The 19345-nt window shown below is 39.0% G+C and overlaps 3 protein-coding genes across 4 annotated transcripts in view; 1 reads left to right on the plus strand and 2 right to left on the minus strand.

The window, feature by feature from the left end:
- Positions 1–3690: 3690 nt before the first annotated feature.
- On the minus strand, positions 3691–5363 carry fabp4a (fatty acid binding protein 4a). Its single transcript, XM_020652364.3, has 4 exons — positions 5203–5363; positions 4803–4978; positions 4556–4657; positions 3691–3975 (listed from the first exon to the last, which is right to left on the minus strand). The coding sequence occupies exons 1-4, from the start codon at positions 5273–5275 to the stop codon at positions 3922–3924; spliced, it is 405 nt and encodes a 134-aa protein (XP_020508020.1). The 5' UTR covers positions 5276–5363; the 3' UTR covers positions 3691–3921.
- Positions 5364–6356: 993 nt separating this feature from the next.
- Positions 6357–10056, minus strand: mrpl53 (mitochondrial ribosomal protein L53). The gene is made up of 3 exons (XM_020652365.3): positions 9930–10056; positions 7983–8095; positions 6357–6997 (listed from the first exon to the last, which is right to left on the minus strand). The coding sequence occupies exons 1-3, from the start codon at positions 10022–10024 to the stop codon at positions 6879–6881; spliced, it is 327 nt and encodes a 108-aa protein (XP_020508021.1). The 5' UTR covers positions 10025–10056; the 3' UTR covers positions 6357–6878.
- A 3720-nt stretch (positions 10057–13776) lies between these two features.
- Positions 13777–19345, plus strand: part of pag1 (phosphoprotein membrane anchor with glycosphingolipid microdomains 1) — a 56690-nt gene continuing 51121 nt past the window's right edge. For both annotated transcript variants that reach the window (XM_020652356.3, XM_020652357.3), the window contains exon 1: positions 13777–14024. The gene's annotated coding sequence lies outside the window, so the exon portion shown is untranslated. The remainder of the gene's footprint in view (positions 14025–19345) is intronic.

A 19345-nucleotide genomic window follows, 5' to 3' on the forward strand; every position in this document is an offset into this window, starting at 1 on the left:
GCTGAAAAGGTGTCTTTGTTCCTGGATAATAAAGTCTAATTATACAGACTAGTTGAAGATTTAAATTGTCCAGTTTAAGTTTATGACTGAATATTAAAAAAATACACTTTTTCTGTACATCTCCTTCATTCAAACATCCCGGCTTGTCTCCACAGCTGTCTCCCTGAAGGAAATAAACTTACTTCTTAGAACACCTTACTGTAACTTCACTTCTCTGAGCTGGATATATTTTCTCCCTGAGTTTCTTCCTTACTCAAGTTTATATATCCTGCGATCCTTGTTGGAAAGTCAAATCTCTGTTCTCTGCATTACTGGTTACGTTGTTTTGACTGAAACTTTTAGACGCTCTGCACAAGCTTCTCCTCAACTTACGGAAGCCCGGCCTCCATCAGTTTTATTGCAACTTCATTGGAAGTTAAAATTAAGTTTAGAAGCTCAGGTCTGTAGGCGGGACTTGGGTTGGAAACCGGAGGGTTGCCGGTTCAAGTCCCGGTGCGGACTATGTCTGGGAATTGGTCAGGTAGCTGGAGAGATGCCAGTTCACATCTTGAGCACTGCTGAGATGCCCTTGAGCAAGGCACCGACCCTCCCACCAGCTCAGGAGCGCTCACTGTGTGCATTACTATAGGATCATGTTTGTGCACATGTGTGTGTAGTATGTCTCAGTAACAGAGTGTAAAATTGAATTTCCCCTATATGTTAAAATAAAGTACATCTTCTTCTTTTTCTCATCCATCCTTTGTCCTTAGCCTTGCTGATGCACTTAAACATGAAAGCTGTTTGTGTCCAACAGAGTTTAGGGCAAGCAGAGGAAGGGTGTCAACATTTTTGAAGTTCAAGTGGAGTTTTCCAGATGTTTTGCAACGGATGTTAGTTCATTCTTCTTAAGTCCGAGATAGTCTCTGTGTGAACAAGATATCTCTGTCTATCGATCAGGCAGGAGAAAACACACACAATGAAGCATATGCAGACAAACAGAACATGGGGGGTAAACAATCAGAACTTTTCATTGTTTAAGAAGTGAAGGAGTCACTTTTAGCAGGAAAATAAGCAGCATATGCGAATACTGTTTATATTTCATGATGTTTTACACTGATTTTGTACATGGATTCACACAAACCTTAAAGAGGACAAGGCTGACTACAATGTTGATTTATCTGTGAGTTTTCACATCTGCCAGTTAACTCTCAGCGAGCTTCTCACTATCATTTTCTTTCCTGTACAGCTTCCTAAGCCTCCCTCTGAAACAGCTCTGCTGATGTAATGTTTGTCTCTGTCCACTGTTGGCAAGAGAGGAGGAGCAGGACCTTTCCTCTCATTTCTATCCTGTTTGGCCGAAAGCTATCAGAGTATTATTTCAGATGGTCAGCCTCATGCACACTGTTCATGTTTATGGCTGTTTGTTCTTAATACATGTGCAGGATCCCCATTGAAATATGTGTGAAAGAAACTGCATAATACAGCCTGAATTTTCTTAAGATGTCATGAAGTTTTCATGTTCCCTCGTCCTATTTTAATAAATGTGAAAACACTAAGTGTGCGCCATCAAATCAAGAATGTCTGAGATAAGACAGGGAGGTGTAGAGCTGCCCCGATTCCCCGCAGTTATCCAAACAATGTGACGGAGATGCCTGTGGATCACAAGCACTGCACCTGTAAGACAATCCGGAGCAGATGTGATCTTTTCTCTCTGACTGTGAGAAAATGATCAGACTTTGTGCTCATGGAATACCCAGCGTTTGAACAATATTCTCACAGACGTAAAAAATCTGGAATAAAAGCAGGAGACCTTCTGATGACATTGATGAAGACTTAGGTTTTACTTTTAGGATCAAACATGTAAACAGTCCTACCCCTCAGTTTTTATTTTCTTAGTTTCCTTCATGTACAAAAGCCCGGCCAAACAGGGTATTCAAGTTGATGTATTACATAGAAGCCTTGCAAGATATTTTCAAAATACAGTTGTGCAAAGTCTCTATTCCTTTGTGTTTCATTGTAAAGTCAAACACAAGCAAAAGTTGATACCATCTTTGGCAGGAGTGAAATTTTTTTGGCATGACCGGATGAACCTTTTGGGGTATCCTGTTATCTTTGGGTGTCCTAGAAACAGTGCAGCACAACACAACACATTAAATATGTTGTTGTAAAAGTGAAGTGAAATAACTTTCATTTGAAGATCACTTATTCTGCAAGTCAATCGCAATCCGCGTAATATATATATTTGTTCCATTATATGCTTTTTACGACCAATTTAAAAGCAAGAAAGAATAAAAAGATACATTTAAACGTACTTGTAATAAAAATATTAATTGTAAATATAATATTGTTACATCAATAAAAGTTACATTATAATGTATCATACACCAAACCTTTTATAGTGTCCACAACATGATATAAATAAGTTACAAATACCTTTGAACCCTCTACCAGACAGAATTATAAAACACCCTTTAGATGTTTTCAAAGAGGTTCAGATAGTACTGTAGTGGTGCCTAAAGAAGTTGTTCAACTCTTGATTTTTTTCCCCCAAATATATCTTTAAAGTGGAGTATAAACAGTGAGTACTCTTGCATATTTAGTCAGTGCGTACTAGCCAATTGGAGGCCAAGTAGGGAGGGTCATCCCTTCACCATACAAGGGAAAAAATGGCAGCATACTTGAATATGGTCAGTCAATCAATGGTGGGAATCAGAGGAGATTCAGAAGGGTATATACCCCATGGAGACTGAAGAGCTTATACCTTTCACTACACTACTGGATTTAGGGGACCCTGGAGGAGGGCCAGTGTTTTTGGAGCAGTTAAAGGCTATATATAGTCAGTTGTTTTTTTTTTGTCTTGGACGTGATTGGTTTAAATGTTAGATGTTAAGGAAATGGTACCTCCATTTAAAAAAAAGCATTAACATGTCCAATGACACAACTCTACCCTTCAGTGACCTTTCCTAGCTGTCCATTGTGTTCTCATCGCCTTGGCAACCCTCCATAAGTTGAAGTACTGTACGTCCTTGACTTTTGCCGGACCATTGTCCACACAGAAAGGAACATAATTTATTTCACTCATTGTTGTCACCTGTTCAAACTATTACCTCCAATCAGTGCTGTCATCTCCTTTTTCCTGTCATGATAAAGCAGACGATGCCTCTGGAACAATCCTACCACCATAACACAGAGGAGCACACAAACACTTGACCAGCAGCCAAAGGGTGGGGACTACCCATAATGCTTTTCGTGTCTCCATGTACGTACAGAGGGCCAGTGTATGCAGCAATGGGAAATGTTCAAGGGGGAACATTTCCTCGCTGACCTCCCTACATGATGCTCTTTATACTTCTAAAAAGAGTTCACATTCCTCAAGGAGCCCCTGCCAACACACATCATACATCATCACAACGGCTGAGAGGTGACCTTTTGACCCTTGAGTAGGGACTATGTTTGAAGATTTTGTTTTTTGGCCAAAATAAGGAAGGTTGAAAGAAGTGCACAAGCAAAAGCTGTAAAAAGTGATTGCTGAGATATCCACTAAGCAAGGGGGGAAAAAAACATTAAAGCCAGGAAATAAGCTTGACAGATTGGCTGGTATGTTCCCATTAGAGCACTTTTCCTTAAATAGCAGACCTCGGCATGCCCGAGTAAAAGTAATGCTTTTGAGAATGCCTGACAAGATGTACAAAAAAAGTCTCAGAGACACCATTTTGACAAAGTTAAATTTTATTCAAATCAACCACAACAATTCCAAATGAACCCGAATGTGTCATGTTGGAGAACAAGGGCACAAAAAATTTAAATTTTGGCAACACGGGGAAGATAAAGAAAGAAAAAAAAAAAAGAGCAGAACACGCCTTGACTCTTGATATTAAACGCTCATTGAACTGAGCCTGTCATCCAGCAATGCATCTAAAGAGAGGGCTGTAGGGGCGCACATCATGCCTCCTTGACGTACGTCCTCATTGCCACCACGTCTCCCATGATGCATTTCTGTGGAGCAAGAAGGACAGGAAGTGCAAACATAAGGTTAAAATAAATCGAAATATGTTGAAGAATTCTGCCTTTACTTCTCTCTCTTTTACCTTCTCTTTCTATAGTTAATCTGTAGTAAAATCCCATTCCCTTCTAGGTGTGTCTGCAAAGAGCTGAGTGGATTATCATCTATTGGATTTTTATAATTGTTTATAACATATCTGCACACTTTGGAAGAACACATTAGGGGGATGCCTTGTATTTATAGTGCTGAATTATATAGTTTCCACTTTTTGTATAACATTTATTTACCACTAGATGCAAGTTTCTCAAGCAGAATGTGGGTTTAAATGTTTACAAAAAATACTTTTAAATGTATCCATTGTGTAGGCCTACATATTACATTTATTAAAACTTGATTACAATAACACTGTTGTAATTCCCTGTGCAAGATGCAAGGATACAAGGAGTGATGAAGTGTCTATATTAATAATTGTATAAACTAGTTATAGGTTTCTGACCAGAGTTGCTTAGTTAATACCAAGTCAGCATGCTATTTTCCTCATTTAAAAAGAAAAGTCAGACATAATTTTCTTACCGCTATTAATTTCCCGTCTGTGATCTCTCTCTCGATATTCGTTTCTTTGCCATCCCAGCATTGTTTCTGCACCAGCTTACCATTGTCCAGAGTCACCACGGTCTGCAATGCACACAACACAGACAAGCTTTTAACTCCAGCACAGAAATGTTAAGAGAAAAGATGAAATGTGTGTGTGTGTGTGTGTGTGTGTGTGTGGGGGGGGGGGGGGGGGGGGGGGTTCTCTCATCAGAGAACTTTAACTAACCTTCGTCTTCCTGTCGTCAGCAGTAGTCTCCTCAAACGGCTCGTTCAGCTTAAACCTGATTTCGGTCGTTTTGAAGGTGCTCTGAGACTTAATGCAAACCGTCCCATCATCGTCCACGGTCACTATCAGATTGGGTTTGGTCCTGTTTCCCACCTGCCGGGTCGCAAATCCCACACCTGTGCAGAAACGTCATCAAAATGTAATGTAAAAAACATTTAGACCAATTAGACGAATATGATCAAATCACCATTTATATTAAATATTTCCACTAGACACTGTACAATTCAAAAACGCTATAAATAACTAGAACACACTATTAGTGTCTTTAAAAACGTTAGTATGCGTAAACATCAGTTTAATCAAGATAACAATATTTAATAATAAAGAATAATTTGCCTACCAATTGCTTTCATGTATTCGTCAAAGTTCTCGCTGGCAACCATCTTCCACGTCCCGACAAACTTCTCAACCATTTTTGCAGTTGATTTTTTTTAGACGTGATATCCTCAACAACGACCTGTAGACAGACTCTGGACTCAAACCCGCCTAGAGTGTGGGAACAGCGTCGGAGCGTTTTTAAAGGGTCACCGCGACATCCAGCAACGCAGCAGGAGCCAATCACAGACAGCTGCGTCACACAACAGCTCATTGAAGTCCCGCCTCCAGCCTCCCTATAGCTACTATCTGTAGCCTAACTACATTTTTTGTTGCTCATAAAAAGTGCTTTCCAAACGTTTTTCTTTTGTCTATAAAATTGCAAGATATTTATTTTTTGTTTTGATTGTATTTTTTTTTTGGCTTTATAGGTATCTATTACTTCAATGTGTTGGACATTTTTCAAAATAGTGTCAGTAAACCAAGGCAGACAATGGTTATTTTGTTATCATGCCTATCATTACACAAATAAAATACCCCAGTAGGCTAGTCTTACTGCCAGCTGAAAACTTCCAGAGGCATGATGGGTGAACGCTTACCCCTATTTAATTTACTGAACGTATTCCCCTGCTTTAGTTAACAATGCCAGTGCTAAATGTGAAAAAAAAACAAAAAAAAACTACAAGCCAAGAGACATTTGGGTTGCCCAGTAGGTAAAGAATAAGATGGTTTTAACTTCTGTTTTCTCTCAATATGAGCTGCAGGCAGGCTAGATTAAAAAATAAATGTGCCATTAATTGTCATTTTCAACTTTTGTCTAGTTTATAAAATCACTTTTAAATCTCTTTTGATGATTTCAAGATTACTTGTACAGACTTAATGGCTTATTAAGATGTAAGAAGCAAGATAGGCTGAAATAATGGATTAAGAAAATGAACGACCTTATTATTAGTGGTATGAAATCATTTATAGCTATTTAGCTATTACCAGATTTATTAAGAATCAATTAGTTGTAAGCAGCAAAGAAGACATGCAAGTGAAGTAAGTAAAGGTTTAAAAAAAAAACATCAGGAACACAGTGTCTATGGAGAAAATCATTTAAGTTCCAGATGCTTATGTACAGAGTGTTGCTAACAGAGGAAACAGGAATTCAGTTAAGTGTGACTGGTTGTAAAGGGCTTTTCTTCTTTTTTTTAAGTGGAGCTAAAACTCTGTGCCAAATTACATCTGAGGCCGCTGTGTCAAAGGTTGGAGCTTGCATAATGTCCTCTCAAACACTGGATGCTCTCTGTTATCAGGAAGAAAAAAAAAGGTACATTATGAAAGAACACATCATGGCTCTGCACTGATCCCAGCTGATGGGGGTAACGTCTTTTCTAATTAATCCGACTTAACAAGAGGGTGTGATTTTTTTTACAGTTTGATGGTGGAAGAGTGTGTTGACAGCCAGGAACATCTGCTGAGATTGAATCATGACATGGATGATGAATTCAGAATCAGGGATGTAAAGAGGAGTTTCAGCAAATGACTCAATATCATCCCTGTCCCAATTATGTCAAACCACAATCAATGCAGAATTCAAAGGGCAATTTACACCAGAACCATCGCATTCATGTGAAATATTTTTATTATAAACCTCAAACAAAATACTTTAAACGTTCAGAGAAATTCAACACAGACATATTTGTGGTAAGATTAACGTTATTTTTTGGCTGCAGTTTTGGCCTGTGGATCCTTGGCCGTGCACAGGGACTGAAACGTGTTAAGCATCTCACTGCTGGTCAGCTTAGCTCCCTTCATCAGCAGCCTCTCTCCATCTACTGTAGTAGAGAAAAAAACAAAGACACAATCTCATGACGACACAATGCCGACAAGGTGAAAAGTTACTCTGAGCAAAATTGAGGAAGCACACAGTGGAAAACATCTGCTGACCTATGGCAGACATTTTCACTTTTGGTAACCACTTGAGTCATTGAGTGTGACTTAAGGTGCATTATCATCATCCAGTAACAACATCAGCATAGGATTACAAGATTTATGAGTCGTACATACTGTCGAACAGTCCTTTCTGGGCCAAAGGGAAACTTGTCTCTACATCCAAGAAAAACCTGATGCTGGACTTACAATGCAACTTGCTCTTTCCCAATTCCACCAACCAGTACACCACAGTGGTTTCACTGGGTCAAATACCTCTTACTCAGTATCATCCGGTTATGAACAAAAATATCTCATTGGATTTTTAAGAGACAGAGCCAACTTAGACCTACTGCAATATTTTTTTTAAAAAGAGGTCAGAATGTTGTCTGCAAGCACTTGCTCAAGACAAAATCTGAGTTCAATCAAGGGTCACAATAATGTTAATGTGTTCTTCATTTTGTTGCCTTCAGTTGTTACTTTTAGTTACTTATAACTCTGTTTCTCCATCATAACTTCCTGATTGTGTCACTGTGAAAACATTTCCTTTAATTTCATCTTCTTGAGATGTTTCCAGGAGAAATATTCAACATTCTTCCTTTGATAAAAACTAACCATATTAAGTGAGACATTTACATTTGACATGGTATAAATGGTAAGTGAAAACTAGCCATGAGGATTGAGAGGTTCACACAGTTGAGTAAACAACACACGTTGTCCCTATTTGGATAAAAAAAAAAAAACCACGATAAGGGAGACTAAAAATAACACTGACTGATAACAGCTGTACACATGTTTACTATATTAAGCAATCTGGAGAACTTTAGAAAAGTCCCACTAGTAATAAAATGTCATATTCTATACATTTGGATAAAGTCAGCTAATACTTGCCATAGGTTATGTCCACTACAGGTTCAGACTTGTCGTGTTTCACTGTGGATATCACCTCACAGTTGATGTTCGTAGCTCTGGCTTTTTCTGATCCCACCTTGGCGAGAAACTCCCTGTGGGACCAAAAAGAGGGGGTTAAAGGTCACATTTTATAATAAATACACTTTACCATGTTTTTTAACACTAACATGTGTATGTGTCTCTAGTCTTTCTACAAACCCCCATATGATGAGAAAAGTCCATCCGCTCAGTTTTTTGCCTGCTCCACTTTTTCAGAAAATGTGTTCTCAAACAGGTCGTTTTTGAGATTTTCCTTTTGTGACCTCATAAAAGGAGGTAACCCCTCCCCCAGTTGGGTGTCACAGCTAGGTTTGTTCTGCCCTCTGAGTCTGCCTTCTCACCGTAAACAATTGGGCATGGACAGAGAAAGCCCGAGTCACCCAAGCCCATCAAGAGGGGCGTGGTCACTGACATTTAAAGCTACAGACACAAAAACAGCCTGTTCTGAATAGGGCTGAAATAGAGGGGTTTAGGGTGCGGTCACACTGGCTATACGTACCGTACAGTGCTGATGCATGATTGCCCCCCGCCGCCCCACAAACCGGGCCTCTTGTAGGCCTCATAACGTCGTAATACAGCACATGCATCATGGCTCTATGTTAGTATGAAGCGTGCTCAGTTTACAAACAGGCGGATTCGAGAAAAAAAATTAAAAAGGGACGCACCTCGTCTGCACATCGGAGAACAAATACGGAGAGCATGACAGCTACTTCATTTTAATCAGATACAGCCATAAATACATTTTAAAAATAAAAGAGACGGTTGATTATTTAGTTGATTAACAGTACTTTTATCAGTTTAAGTGTAAGTGAGTCTGAATCTTTATTTACATTTTTAAAAATCAAATCAAATTCAATCTTTTTATTTAAAATACAGGCAGGCTAGCTCACATAATGAGATTGAGAGAAAAAAATCTCTACTGATCATTTCATATATGGAGTAGGCTAGATCAGGGGTTCCCAAACATTTCAGCCCACGATCCCCAAAATAAAGGTGCCAGAGGTCCCCTAGGGGTGGTCAAAGCATTAAAATGTGCATGCACAGCCACGCTGCGCACACACACTAACAAACCTATCCAAGCACTGGCAACACGAAAGATGAACACAAAATAATTTAACAGCCTAAAAGCAATAAAATTCACTTAGCCTAGTAATTTATTGGGGGGGTCTAGAAGCAAAATACAAGTAATTTCCATGTATAGACTTTAGCTCAGAGTGGACAAACAAAACTAAATAGACACAGATATGTGCATCTGTGTGTGTAAGGCATAGATTTGACTTTATGACTATGATTTTATTGTAAATTTGAATAGTTATATAAAAATATATTTTAACATATACGGGTAAAATATGCTTTTTGAAATTATTATATATTATTATATATACTTTTAAAGCTGTGGTTGGGTGTCCCCATAGACTGTATGACTGTATATTATTTACAGTCTTTGGTATACCCACTTCGGGTATCAATGTGCTAGATTGTTATAGGTATATAAAAGAAATTAGACTGAAATTGAAGGGAGGCTAACTGTGTGTCTTGCAGGGAAGAAAATAGAAGACACAAGATGTGTTTGCAGTGTGTGTACTAGCTGCTACACAGAGAAGACTATGGAGGAAGTCCTTACTTCATATGTGTATGTGTCCGACCTCTCCACAAATGCACTCAAACTTAATCATTGTAGTAAAATGAACGTTATGTTTCTTATTAAAATACACCGTAAAGACTAACACATACACCTTATATAGTCTAGATAATGTAAATCACCTGATGGTGACTGGTGGATAAGGTCAATGGTCGACTCATTTTCAAGTCACAGCTTTTATCGACAGTGAAGTGTCGTATAATAAACTCTACACAACAACAAGCCATTTAACGGGCTATTCTTACCGTGTGGACCGAACATTAGACTCAAACGCGGAAAACTGAATCGCTATTTTCTTCACAGTCTTCAATACCACGGTTGCTTTCCTGGACGCCGCCATGTTTTCTGTTGTGACCTCAACTGTGACGGAAGCTTGCGCTTCTCGGATTGGCCCGCAAGAGGGCGCCAGAGGATAACAAAAACTCACTGTGCTGTATAATTCACAGGGAAGTTGAAATAAGGTGCTTAAGTATAATTAAAGAGGTCTAAATAAGTATGAGCATAAAGAATATTTAATTATGTCCATGTCCCTGCTTTTTTAATATATAAATGTTTAATTTTCTGTTATGAAAATAATGATGAATCTGATAATTTAGGTATCATTTATCAAGCATGTTCATCAGTTCCATCTATTTCTAATCAACTACTCAGTTTGTTTTTGGTTTTTCCTAAATAGAGTGCCTCCATTTCTTCCTACACCCGAAGGTAGGACCGATGAATATTTAACATGTTTGATCTTTCTTGTAAACTGCCAATATTCTTCATAATTTGATTTGCATCTTGTACAACTCTTTGACAGGCGGTACCTAGAAAGTATGTGAGGCGAAGCATGAAAAGAACTGGCTGTAAAAAAAAAAGCACAATTTATGTGTAAAAGCATCTCTAATAAGGAAGAGAAAGAAGGCGTTGTCCACACTGAGTGCTGATGTCATTTGTTGGTTTACTAATACTGCAGCTCATCCATGCTCTTTCTGCTATCAAGAGAATGCAATAATATTTTTAATAACACCACTAGTGAGATTTACAGCCTTTATTCAGGTAATCTAAAAATTCAGTCCAGTAAGGTGTTTGTTAACAGCACCACTTGTTCACAAAGACATGACAAAGCTCATTGAAGTAAACTCAAAAGGAAAGTGACTGCAGCACACTCCTGTAATTATCTGACAGACCATGTCACAGAGCAGAATTACTTTAGGGGAGGATGAGTGTGAATGTGTGTGTTTGTGTATGTGTGTGGTGGGGGGATTCTGTCAGGCACTAAGTCAATAAAGAAGGTGCTGCTCTCCAAATAGACAATCAAACAGACACATCTCATAATCAAATAGACAATGATTGGATATTGGGCCCCAGCCTCATCTGCTGAGTGCAGGAAGCAGATGAAAAAGGGTCAAAAGCCTGTAAGGGTATATGACTCAAAAAACAAGTCGGAAATGGAAATGCATTGAAATTTTGACTGTGGTAGCCCTTCTGTCAAATTTGATGACATTGTTTATTGTTCAGGTGAAATGAGTTAGTGTCAGTATGTTGTGGAGGAGTCATCAACATTTTTTTCAGGGGAGGATGGGGAAGATACTGTTCACAGTGGTGTGGTGTGTGTGGTTTTTATAGTAGGTTTAGCAGATGCCGTCAATTTGTTCTCTCAGTATACTTATAAAGTTTAAATTTAATCTCATTAGATGTTCATTTTGAAAAAGACTCCGGAAAGAAAACAAAATCAAAGCATATCAATCAACATAACAAAACACACACACACACACACACACACACACACACACACACACACACACACACACACACACACACACACACACGCACACACATTTATGTTGCTTTGGAGTTCCTCGACCTCTGTTCTGTATTAGCTGGGTATTTTTAGCCACCCTGTTTTAGGGGCGTGTGAAGAACAAATGTGTTATTCTCAGATTGGCCCACAGCAGAGATCATTTACAGTTAATTTCAGCCGCCTTAAGTCTCTTTCCTGATCGGCTGACAGTCCAGCCCTGCATATGACGGTTGGACAGAGACTCTAAATTTAGTCACACAGCTACTGAGAGTCAGAAGCATTTCCTATACACTTCCCTCACACACACACACACACACACACACACACACACACACGCACGCTCGCTCACACACACTTGATAAGTAGTTGTACTTTATTTTCTACATTAAGAAAGCAGGAAAAACGGCTCTCTGGAACAATGAGTCCTCAAGGGGGACTGTTGACCTCAAAGAAAATAGAAGTACTGTTATGATTCTCATTGTTTTCAACTGTACTACAAGCTGTCACTACTGCACCATTGTTGGTGAATAACGTATAAGATCTCATCTAGGCTATTCAAAAAAGCTGGGTGACGCAGTTTATGTGTGAAAATAGACAATGGAAAGATTGTAACAATGTATACATGAGAATACCCAATGGGTTTCTTAGGAATAACCGCTGCCTTTACTGTTAAAGTTAAGGTATTTTCCCCCTGGAGAGGAATACAGTATGCCAGGAAAACGCACTGATGGTAGAGGATCCACTCCATTCATTACATCAATGACTTTTCAAGTTTTTCCTTTCAAATCTCAGGGGTCCTAAGGTTGTGCCCAGGAGGGTGAAGAGCAAAGCTTCACAGAATCCCTGACTAGGAGTGATAGAAATGTTAATCTGAATATATCCTTAAATGTGTCTCATAAATAACATCATTAAAAATAAAAAAAGTAATCTGGACTGTTCTGCTCCTGAAGGAAAACTGTTCTGTTTAAAGCTGCTGCTAAGAACCTGTCTGTGTTGTTACAGTATAATCTGCAAAGCTTTTTTCATTAAGTTGAGAAAGTTGTGTTTTCATGGTTAGCAAATTCAATACTTAATAGTAAAATATGTTTATGTTACCAAAAATCATTTAATGGTTTCATTATTACTGGGGTTTTTTTTATGTTTTCTGGTACCTTTGATTTTCTATTTTGTTTTCTTTTTCATCATTCTGTTCATCTACTTCTTCTTATTTTACCCTCATGTGCTGAGTAAAAAGCCTATGGGCTGAAGAGGCTCAAACTGAAGACTTGAATAGTTCTGCTTTCTGAACACAACTGGCTAATACTGAAAGGAAAGGTTTGATACTGTTGGAGGAAAACACTTTGTATTTTCTTGTGCAGAGTTAGATGACAGGATTGAAACAAATGTCAATCAGCTCAACACGAGCTGAGAAGAAGAAATTATTTTTTATTTGAATGATTCAAAACATAGTGTAGAGTTGAGTTTTGTTGTAAAGGCCTGTAGTTTGTTGACGTTTCCTGTTCAAAAACTGAAAAACAGATTCATATATTTCACATTATGAGTCCATAGGCCTATATAAACTGACTATATTGGTTTGCGCTCATTATTATATTTTTATTTTATTCTGTAGATTTTTTTTTTTATCTTCAAGTGTCTAACTTCTCCCTTAAAGGGTCAAAGAATAAGCCTTACACACACTCTCATTTATTTTCTGTATTTGCTTAATAATCGAATAAAAAAAATATATCAAACAATTCCCTTTACCTTTGGTATTGCAAATTGTATCGATTTCAGTTCGTTAGGCAATAAAATCCTGCTCATTTTGATCCAAGAAGGGCATCTGTCAAGCTTTTTTTTTTTTTTTAACCGTCTTTATTGACAAATTTAACATATACAAAAAATGTTTATACAAACTCTTAAAGAAGATGAACATACAACAGCAAAATACACAGGAACAAGTGAATTCAAACATAAATCAAGACTAGGGGGGATTATATGTAAAAATAAATAAATAAAAATCTAACTTTTCCAAAGCAGACAACAAACTGGAGCAAGGACAAAAAAAATCAAAAAGGGCCAGAAATCAAAACAACAAGAATTTCGATAAGTCAGCACTAATCTTTCCAGCAATCCTGCTAGATTTCATTTTTTTCAGAGATGAGAAAAAATATTTGAAATCATTTATAAAAGACTCAAAGGAGGGTTTGCTGTTTCTCTCCACTTACTACAGTGAATACCTGTCAAGCTTTTTGTTACCATGAACTTCATTTCCCAGGAAGCATTGCGCAGCAGCAGCAGCCGCTCTCCGGCACTCCTCCTCCTCCTCCTTTCAGCAGCGTCCTGGCTGAGCCGAGCCGAGAAGCTCAGAGAGGAGCAGACTGAGATGAACAGCTCCGAGTCTCTGCTGTCCACAAATGTGCGCAGGCTGGAGAAGAAGAAATCACCTTTAGAGACACTTTCACCGCTTCATGCTAGCAGCGTTAGCCGCAGACGAAGAATAAACTGAACTAATCCCAAACAGTTTGAGTGAAAACAGCCACTGACTGAATGCTGGCTTCTGGGTAGTCCTCTTTCTCCGGTAAGCGCTAATTTTACACCTCCTGCGAATTATCCTATTTGTTGTACAATGTGTGTTATTGTTCTGGTTACACTGCTGCAGCGGGCTGAGAATGTGTGTGTGTTTGTTTGTTTGTGTGTGTGTGTGAGTGTGTGTGTGTAACGAGGCAGTGGGAAACTTCAGTGGCGGAGATGTGTGTATTTGGGACTGCGGCAGTTTTCGCAGGGAAGCCAAATTTGAGTAGCGGTGTCAGAGGAGCAGGAACAGGGACTTGTTGCCTTCTACTTAAATATTTCACGTTTCCGGTTAATAATCGTATTAAACGGTGTCTGTCTTTATGCATGGCCGTTAACTTGTTATCTGTTGTGCATTTCAGTCATTAAGCCTGCTGAATTTAATTTTTTTATTATTTTATTTAGGGGGAAACTCAATATTATCCAGGTTTATAAAATACAGCTGTGGCAACAACCTCATAGGCTACCAGGACCACTGAGTCTTAATTTTCTGTATCATCTCCTCCCTCTTGACTACACAGCCCTCTGTTGTTAAGTGTGTACTTAGGCTATTTAAACCAAAAAATAAAGTCATATTTGGTAGCCTATATTTCTTCTCAAACATTTTTTTTTTAAAGGTACACCAAAACATTCATGAGAAACTATTTGATCTACATGACGTCCAATCAGATACGCCTGCACTTGTTGTAGATGCAAATCAACTTCCCCCATAGGGACAGTGACAGATAGACTGGTTTAACTTGCACACGCGCGCCACACACACACATTTTACACTATACTGCATGGACGGTCGTGTTGTGGATATTGCAGAGCCCTCTGGATATCCTTGCACATGCATTAGCAGAACTGTCCCCCTCATTCATTCTGACAAGTACATGGGCTTTTTTTCCCCTTACAGCAATCATTCACACATGAATACACTCATGTCGTTGTATGGTGAAGTAGAGACACACACTGATACAATCATCTTACTCTGTACATGTAAAGAGAAGTTCAAATCTGGTGACATGACTAAAATAAACACTACTTTTTAACACTCTGTCAGCTCTTTTAGACTTCTCTTTCCCCCCCCCGAAACTCTCTCTCTCTCTGTCACACACACACACAGACACACAAAGCTAAATGCCACCAATAGAGACCCCCTCCCTCCCTTCAGTCTGTGTTGATGTGTTCGGTTATTGAATAGGAGCTGTTGGCAGCCTCATCTACCCTGCAGCTTCCACAGAAGTTGACATTCAATCCAGCAAACACAATTTGCACTTTGTTATAGCTTCCCTTTTGCTTTCACTGCACTTCCTCATGTTTTGGCTAAACATTAATGAAATAGCTGTTTCCCCCTGACATTTTAAAATGGTAATAAAGTAAATAAGTACCCACCGCTCCAAAATCTGTAAACCTGAACCAGTAATGAGTGTTCATTTATTGACATCAAGCATGCAAGCTTGAGTCGGGCATGTAAACAAGGCGATGTTCTCAAACACATCCCTGAATCTTCTTTGTTGTCTTATGTGTTTATATAAGAAAGTGGAAGGGGGGGGGTCTTGCAGCTTATAACACTCACGAGTCAAAGGGTCAGATCTGGATGTAAATCTTTGTCTCTGTTGGACTGCACCGTAAGTATGTGGCAGCAGGGACGGAACCATGGCAGATGCTTTGTGACAGTTTTAACCTCAGACTTGTATTCATAGCATGCAGCCAACTCCGGTATTTGGATGCAGACAAGGTTGAGTACATGCAGCTGTTGCATGTAGAACAGAGATGAGTGAGCGAAGAGCAAAAAGGGTCAAGGACGTCCACAAAGCAGTTTCTACCAAACTGCATCAACAAGTCCAAGGAAGGAGTTTGATTTGACCTTTTGTTCACTCACACCTTCATTGAGAGGACTGCATTCAAGCCGTCCAAACATTTAACCATCCAGCTCGGCTAGGAGAGTATAGCCTCTGACAACATCCAGCTAAATGGAAAAGATCTTGATAAAATGATATTGTGATTACTTGTTGGGTCAAGGGGCGCCTTATCGCTGAAGGTGTTACATGTAGACACATTACTAAAAGAGACAGGTTATTCAGCAAACAACACTTAGCCTTTCTTTCTTAAGAGTGAACTGATTATAATTTTGAAGAGCCATGACAGGACTGGGAAGTTAGTGTACTGAGGGTTATATCTTCTACTACAATGCTTAAGCCAGAGCAAGCGTCTGGTTAGCTTAGCCTAGCCTATCTTAGCCTAGCTTATCTTAGCATGATGACTGGCGATAATAGGAAACAGCAAGGTTAAAAAAGGTCTGCTTTCAAGGAGCTCTACAACACTTATCTTGTTTGTTTGATACGTATACAACATATACGATAAAAAACTGCAAATTGCTTTTTAAATTTTCACCTAGTTTAGAAACCATGCAGTGGAGATGCCAAGACGTCATGTGTTCCAGGTCAAAAGTCCAGCAAAACATACCTCCTTTAAAGCACATTTTACATTTTTACACTTAAGGACTTGTTAGAAATACACAGAGGGGATTTGCCATGTCAGTTTCAGAGGTGCTGGTGAGTGTTATGTTATTTCCTTGGACAAAGACAAGCTACCTTTTCCCCTCCGTTTTCCAGTCTTTATGCTAAGCTAATAACAATCATCCAGCTTTGTATTGTAGCTGATTTACATTTGTTTCAAGCCTGTCATCTAACTCTCAAGAAGATACAAAGTGTTTTTCCTCCAACAGTATCTAAAACACTCCTTTCAGTATTAGCCAGTTGCGTTCAGGAAGCAGAACTTTCCAACTCATCAGTTTGAGCCGGAGGCTTTTGACTCATAGCACCTTGCGGTAAAATAACTTTGTAGAAATCATTAGTATGACCCGAGCTGTTCTCTATTCAGGGCGGAGAGAGGCTGAACAGCTGTTTGTAATTCAGCACTCATTAAAAGTGCTCATAATGGGTCCGGACTGATGCAGGACACGGTGATGCAGCTCAGACGGGCCTGGAGGTGCTGCAGCAGAAAGAATACAGTTTAAATCCCACTCTTGTCCGACTGCTGTGGAAGTGAGGCTGTCATCATAGGCTGTCAAGATGTCGTTTAGCAGACTACACACATTTCACACTCACTTAGGCTTCAACAAGCAGGAATCACAGTCCTATCATTGGTAGGCAAACAGCGCTGCGTTTTGGCTCTGCACCCCAGGTTTTACAATTACCCTCACGCCCTGTTTGACACCCCTGTCCATCTGAGACACACACCTCAGGGTGTCACACCGAGGGCTGAGTATGGAGGAAATGAACGATGCTGTAAATGTTGGTTAAATGTCAAACTTGCTTTTGTAATGAGCAGGATTCTGATATGAAAATACTGCAACAGTGTGTGCGGTTTTTTGGGAAGAGTATTTTCTCTTTCATTGATCTGGAACGGAACAAAACAGAGGAGCTGAATGTAATTATTGGAGGCCGTTCTTGCCACGTTGGTCAGGAGAGGATTTTGTATAGATTTCATTTCTGTGTTTTTATGTTGCTCAGTATTGTCTAAGTGTGAAGCAAAACATAAGCAAAGTAGAAGCCCTGCTTTATGCACTTTATGACTGATCAAGGAAGACTGCGGTTACAAATGAGCCTGCTTCTGCTGAAGGTTTCTGCCTGTTAAAAGGAAGTTTTCACTTGCCTTGTTGCCATGTGCTTTATTAATGTTGGGTACTACAAAGAGTACCTGCTTTATAACATCCTGGTGTGTTTTTTTTTGTTATCAGGTGCTCGTAAATAGGCTACAAATTGATAAAAAGTATTCATAACAAATGAAACGCCTGGGCTGATTTCTGCTTTCTTTTCGCATTACTCATCTTGAACTTGTTGTCAACTGTGCCAAAAGGCACGTTCTCATGTTCATGTGGGTTTACTGCTTTAAGAAAGAGGAAATCTCCCATTTAGCAGTTGACAAATGATGGTGCATGCAGGGATGCATCTGTGGGCTGTTAGCTGCAAACTGTCAAGGAAACACCCAAGTATGTTTGTGTTTATAGCATGTACAGTAGTAGCATTAGATACATGCAGCTTTATGGGCTGAACCAACAGGGTGTAAGAACCAATTCCTACCACCACATAAAGCCTGTACTGTGTATTCAAAATGGATTACTTTCAGGATCCACCAAACTGCAATGCAATAAGTCTCTATATTAAATATTTTTGGGCGATTATTTGGGTTTTGCATCGTTTAGATTCAGCACTTCGTTCCATTGATTCCTTTTATCTTTCAACTGTAATTCACTCTATAAGGTCTGATATTTTAGGAAGCAGAGGAGCTCGCTGCTGGTGGAGAAAACGATCATTGACTTTGCACTTATTCACCCTGGGGGGTTTGATGAAAATGCCACGTCTCCTCTGCTTGTAAAGATCAGAGTGTTCAGAGAAGCAGACGGAGAAAGTGAAGCTGCAGAATTGAAAATGGAAAAAAAAAAAGCAATTAGATGGAGGTTATGACAGAAGCAGATAATAAAAATTGAGACATTTATTCTAATCATAAATAGAGGATATCGATCACTTAGGTTAGAGCTGTAGCTCCTGTCATTCTCCTTAACACTATTGACCTCTGCAGAATAGATTTTTCATTTGTTCCGTTTGGTGTAGAGGACACAAAGGCTTTTTGATATCCCAATTTGTGCTAGTTAGTAGGCCACAATAAGTGCATCTTCTTCTGAAAGGATGCACATACACTGTCCACATAATGGTGCAATTGACAAGCGTATGGAGCTTCACCAGTTGTAGAGGAGAGGTCTGCTAAGGAATTCCAAAAGCCCACAGTGAAAACAGCACATGTCAGGAAAGATAGATGAGATATACTCAGTTTGATTTCTTTTTCTTTCACACATTAGTAAGAACAGGAAATGAAGAGGCTGCTTATTCCGTGCGGGGAAACTACCTACATGTTGAATATTAAAACGAGTTAGGCAATGACAGATAAAATCATTGAGGCATCACACATCTACTGACCTGCGTCGTTAATGTTGTAAACATTAACATCAAGGGGAAAAAAAATGTAGTTCTTCATTTTTATAGCTTTTTCCTTCTGATGCTATGCAGAGCTCCAGGAAGCTGTGGCTTTTGTGGATTTTGGCGCCTCCTCTGGACAAAGAGGGATGATTAATCTCTTTGCTGTTTTTTTTTTTCCTGTTAATGTTTACGTTCTGTTTGCTGAAAAAAAAGTCTCACCCTCCCTTATTTTGAAATTTTATCGTGCAACTCGGAATGAGTTCTACCATACAGATGTAGATTTAAAAAAAAACAAAAAAACATTTAAGCTGATTTAGCATCCCAGTCACGGCCATTTTTTTCATCTAAAATTATCTATTGAATT

Source organism: Labrus bergylta, chromosome 19 (genome assembly GCF_963930695.1).
Source record: "Labrus bergylta chromosome 19, fLabBer1.1, whole genome shotgun sequence".
In the NCBI taxonomy this organism is placed as follows: Eukaryota; Metazoa; Chordata; class Actinopteri; order Labriformes; family Labridae; genus Labrus; species Labrus bergylta.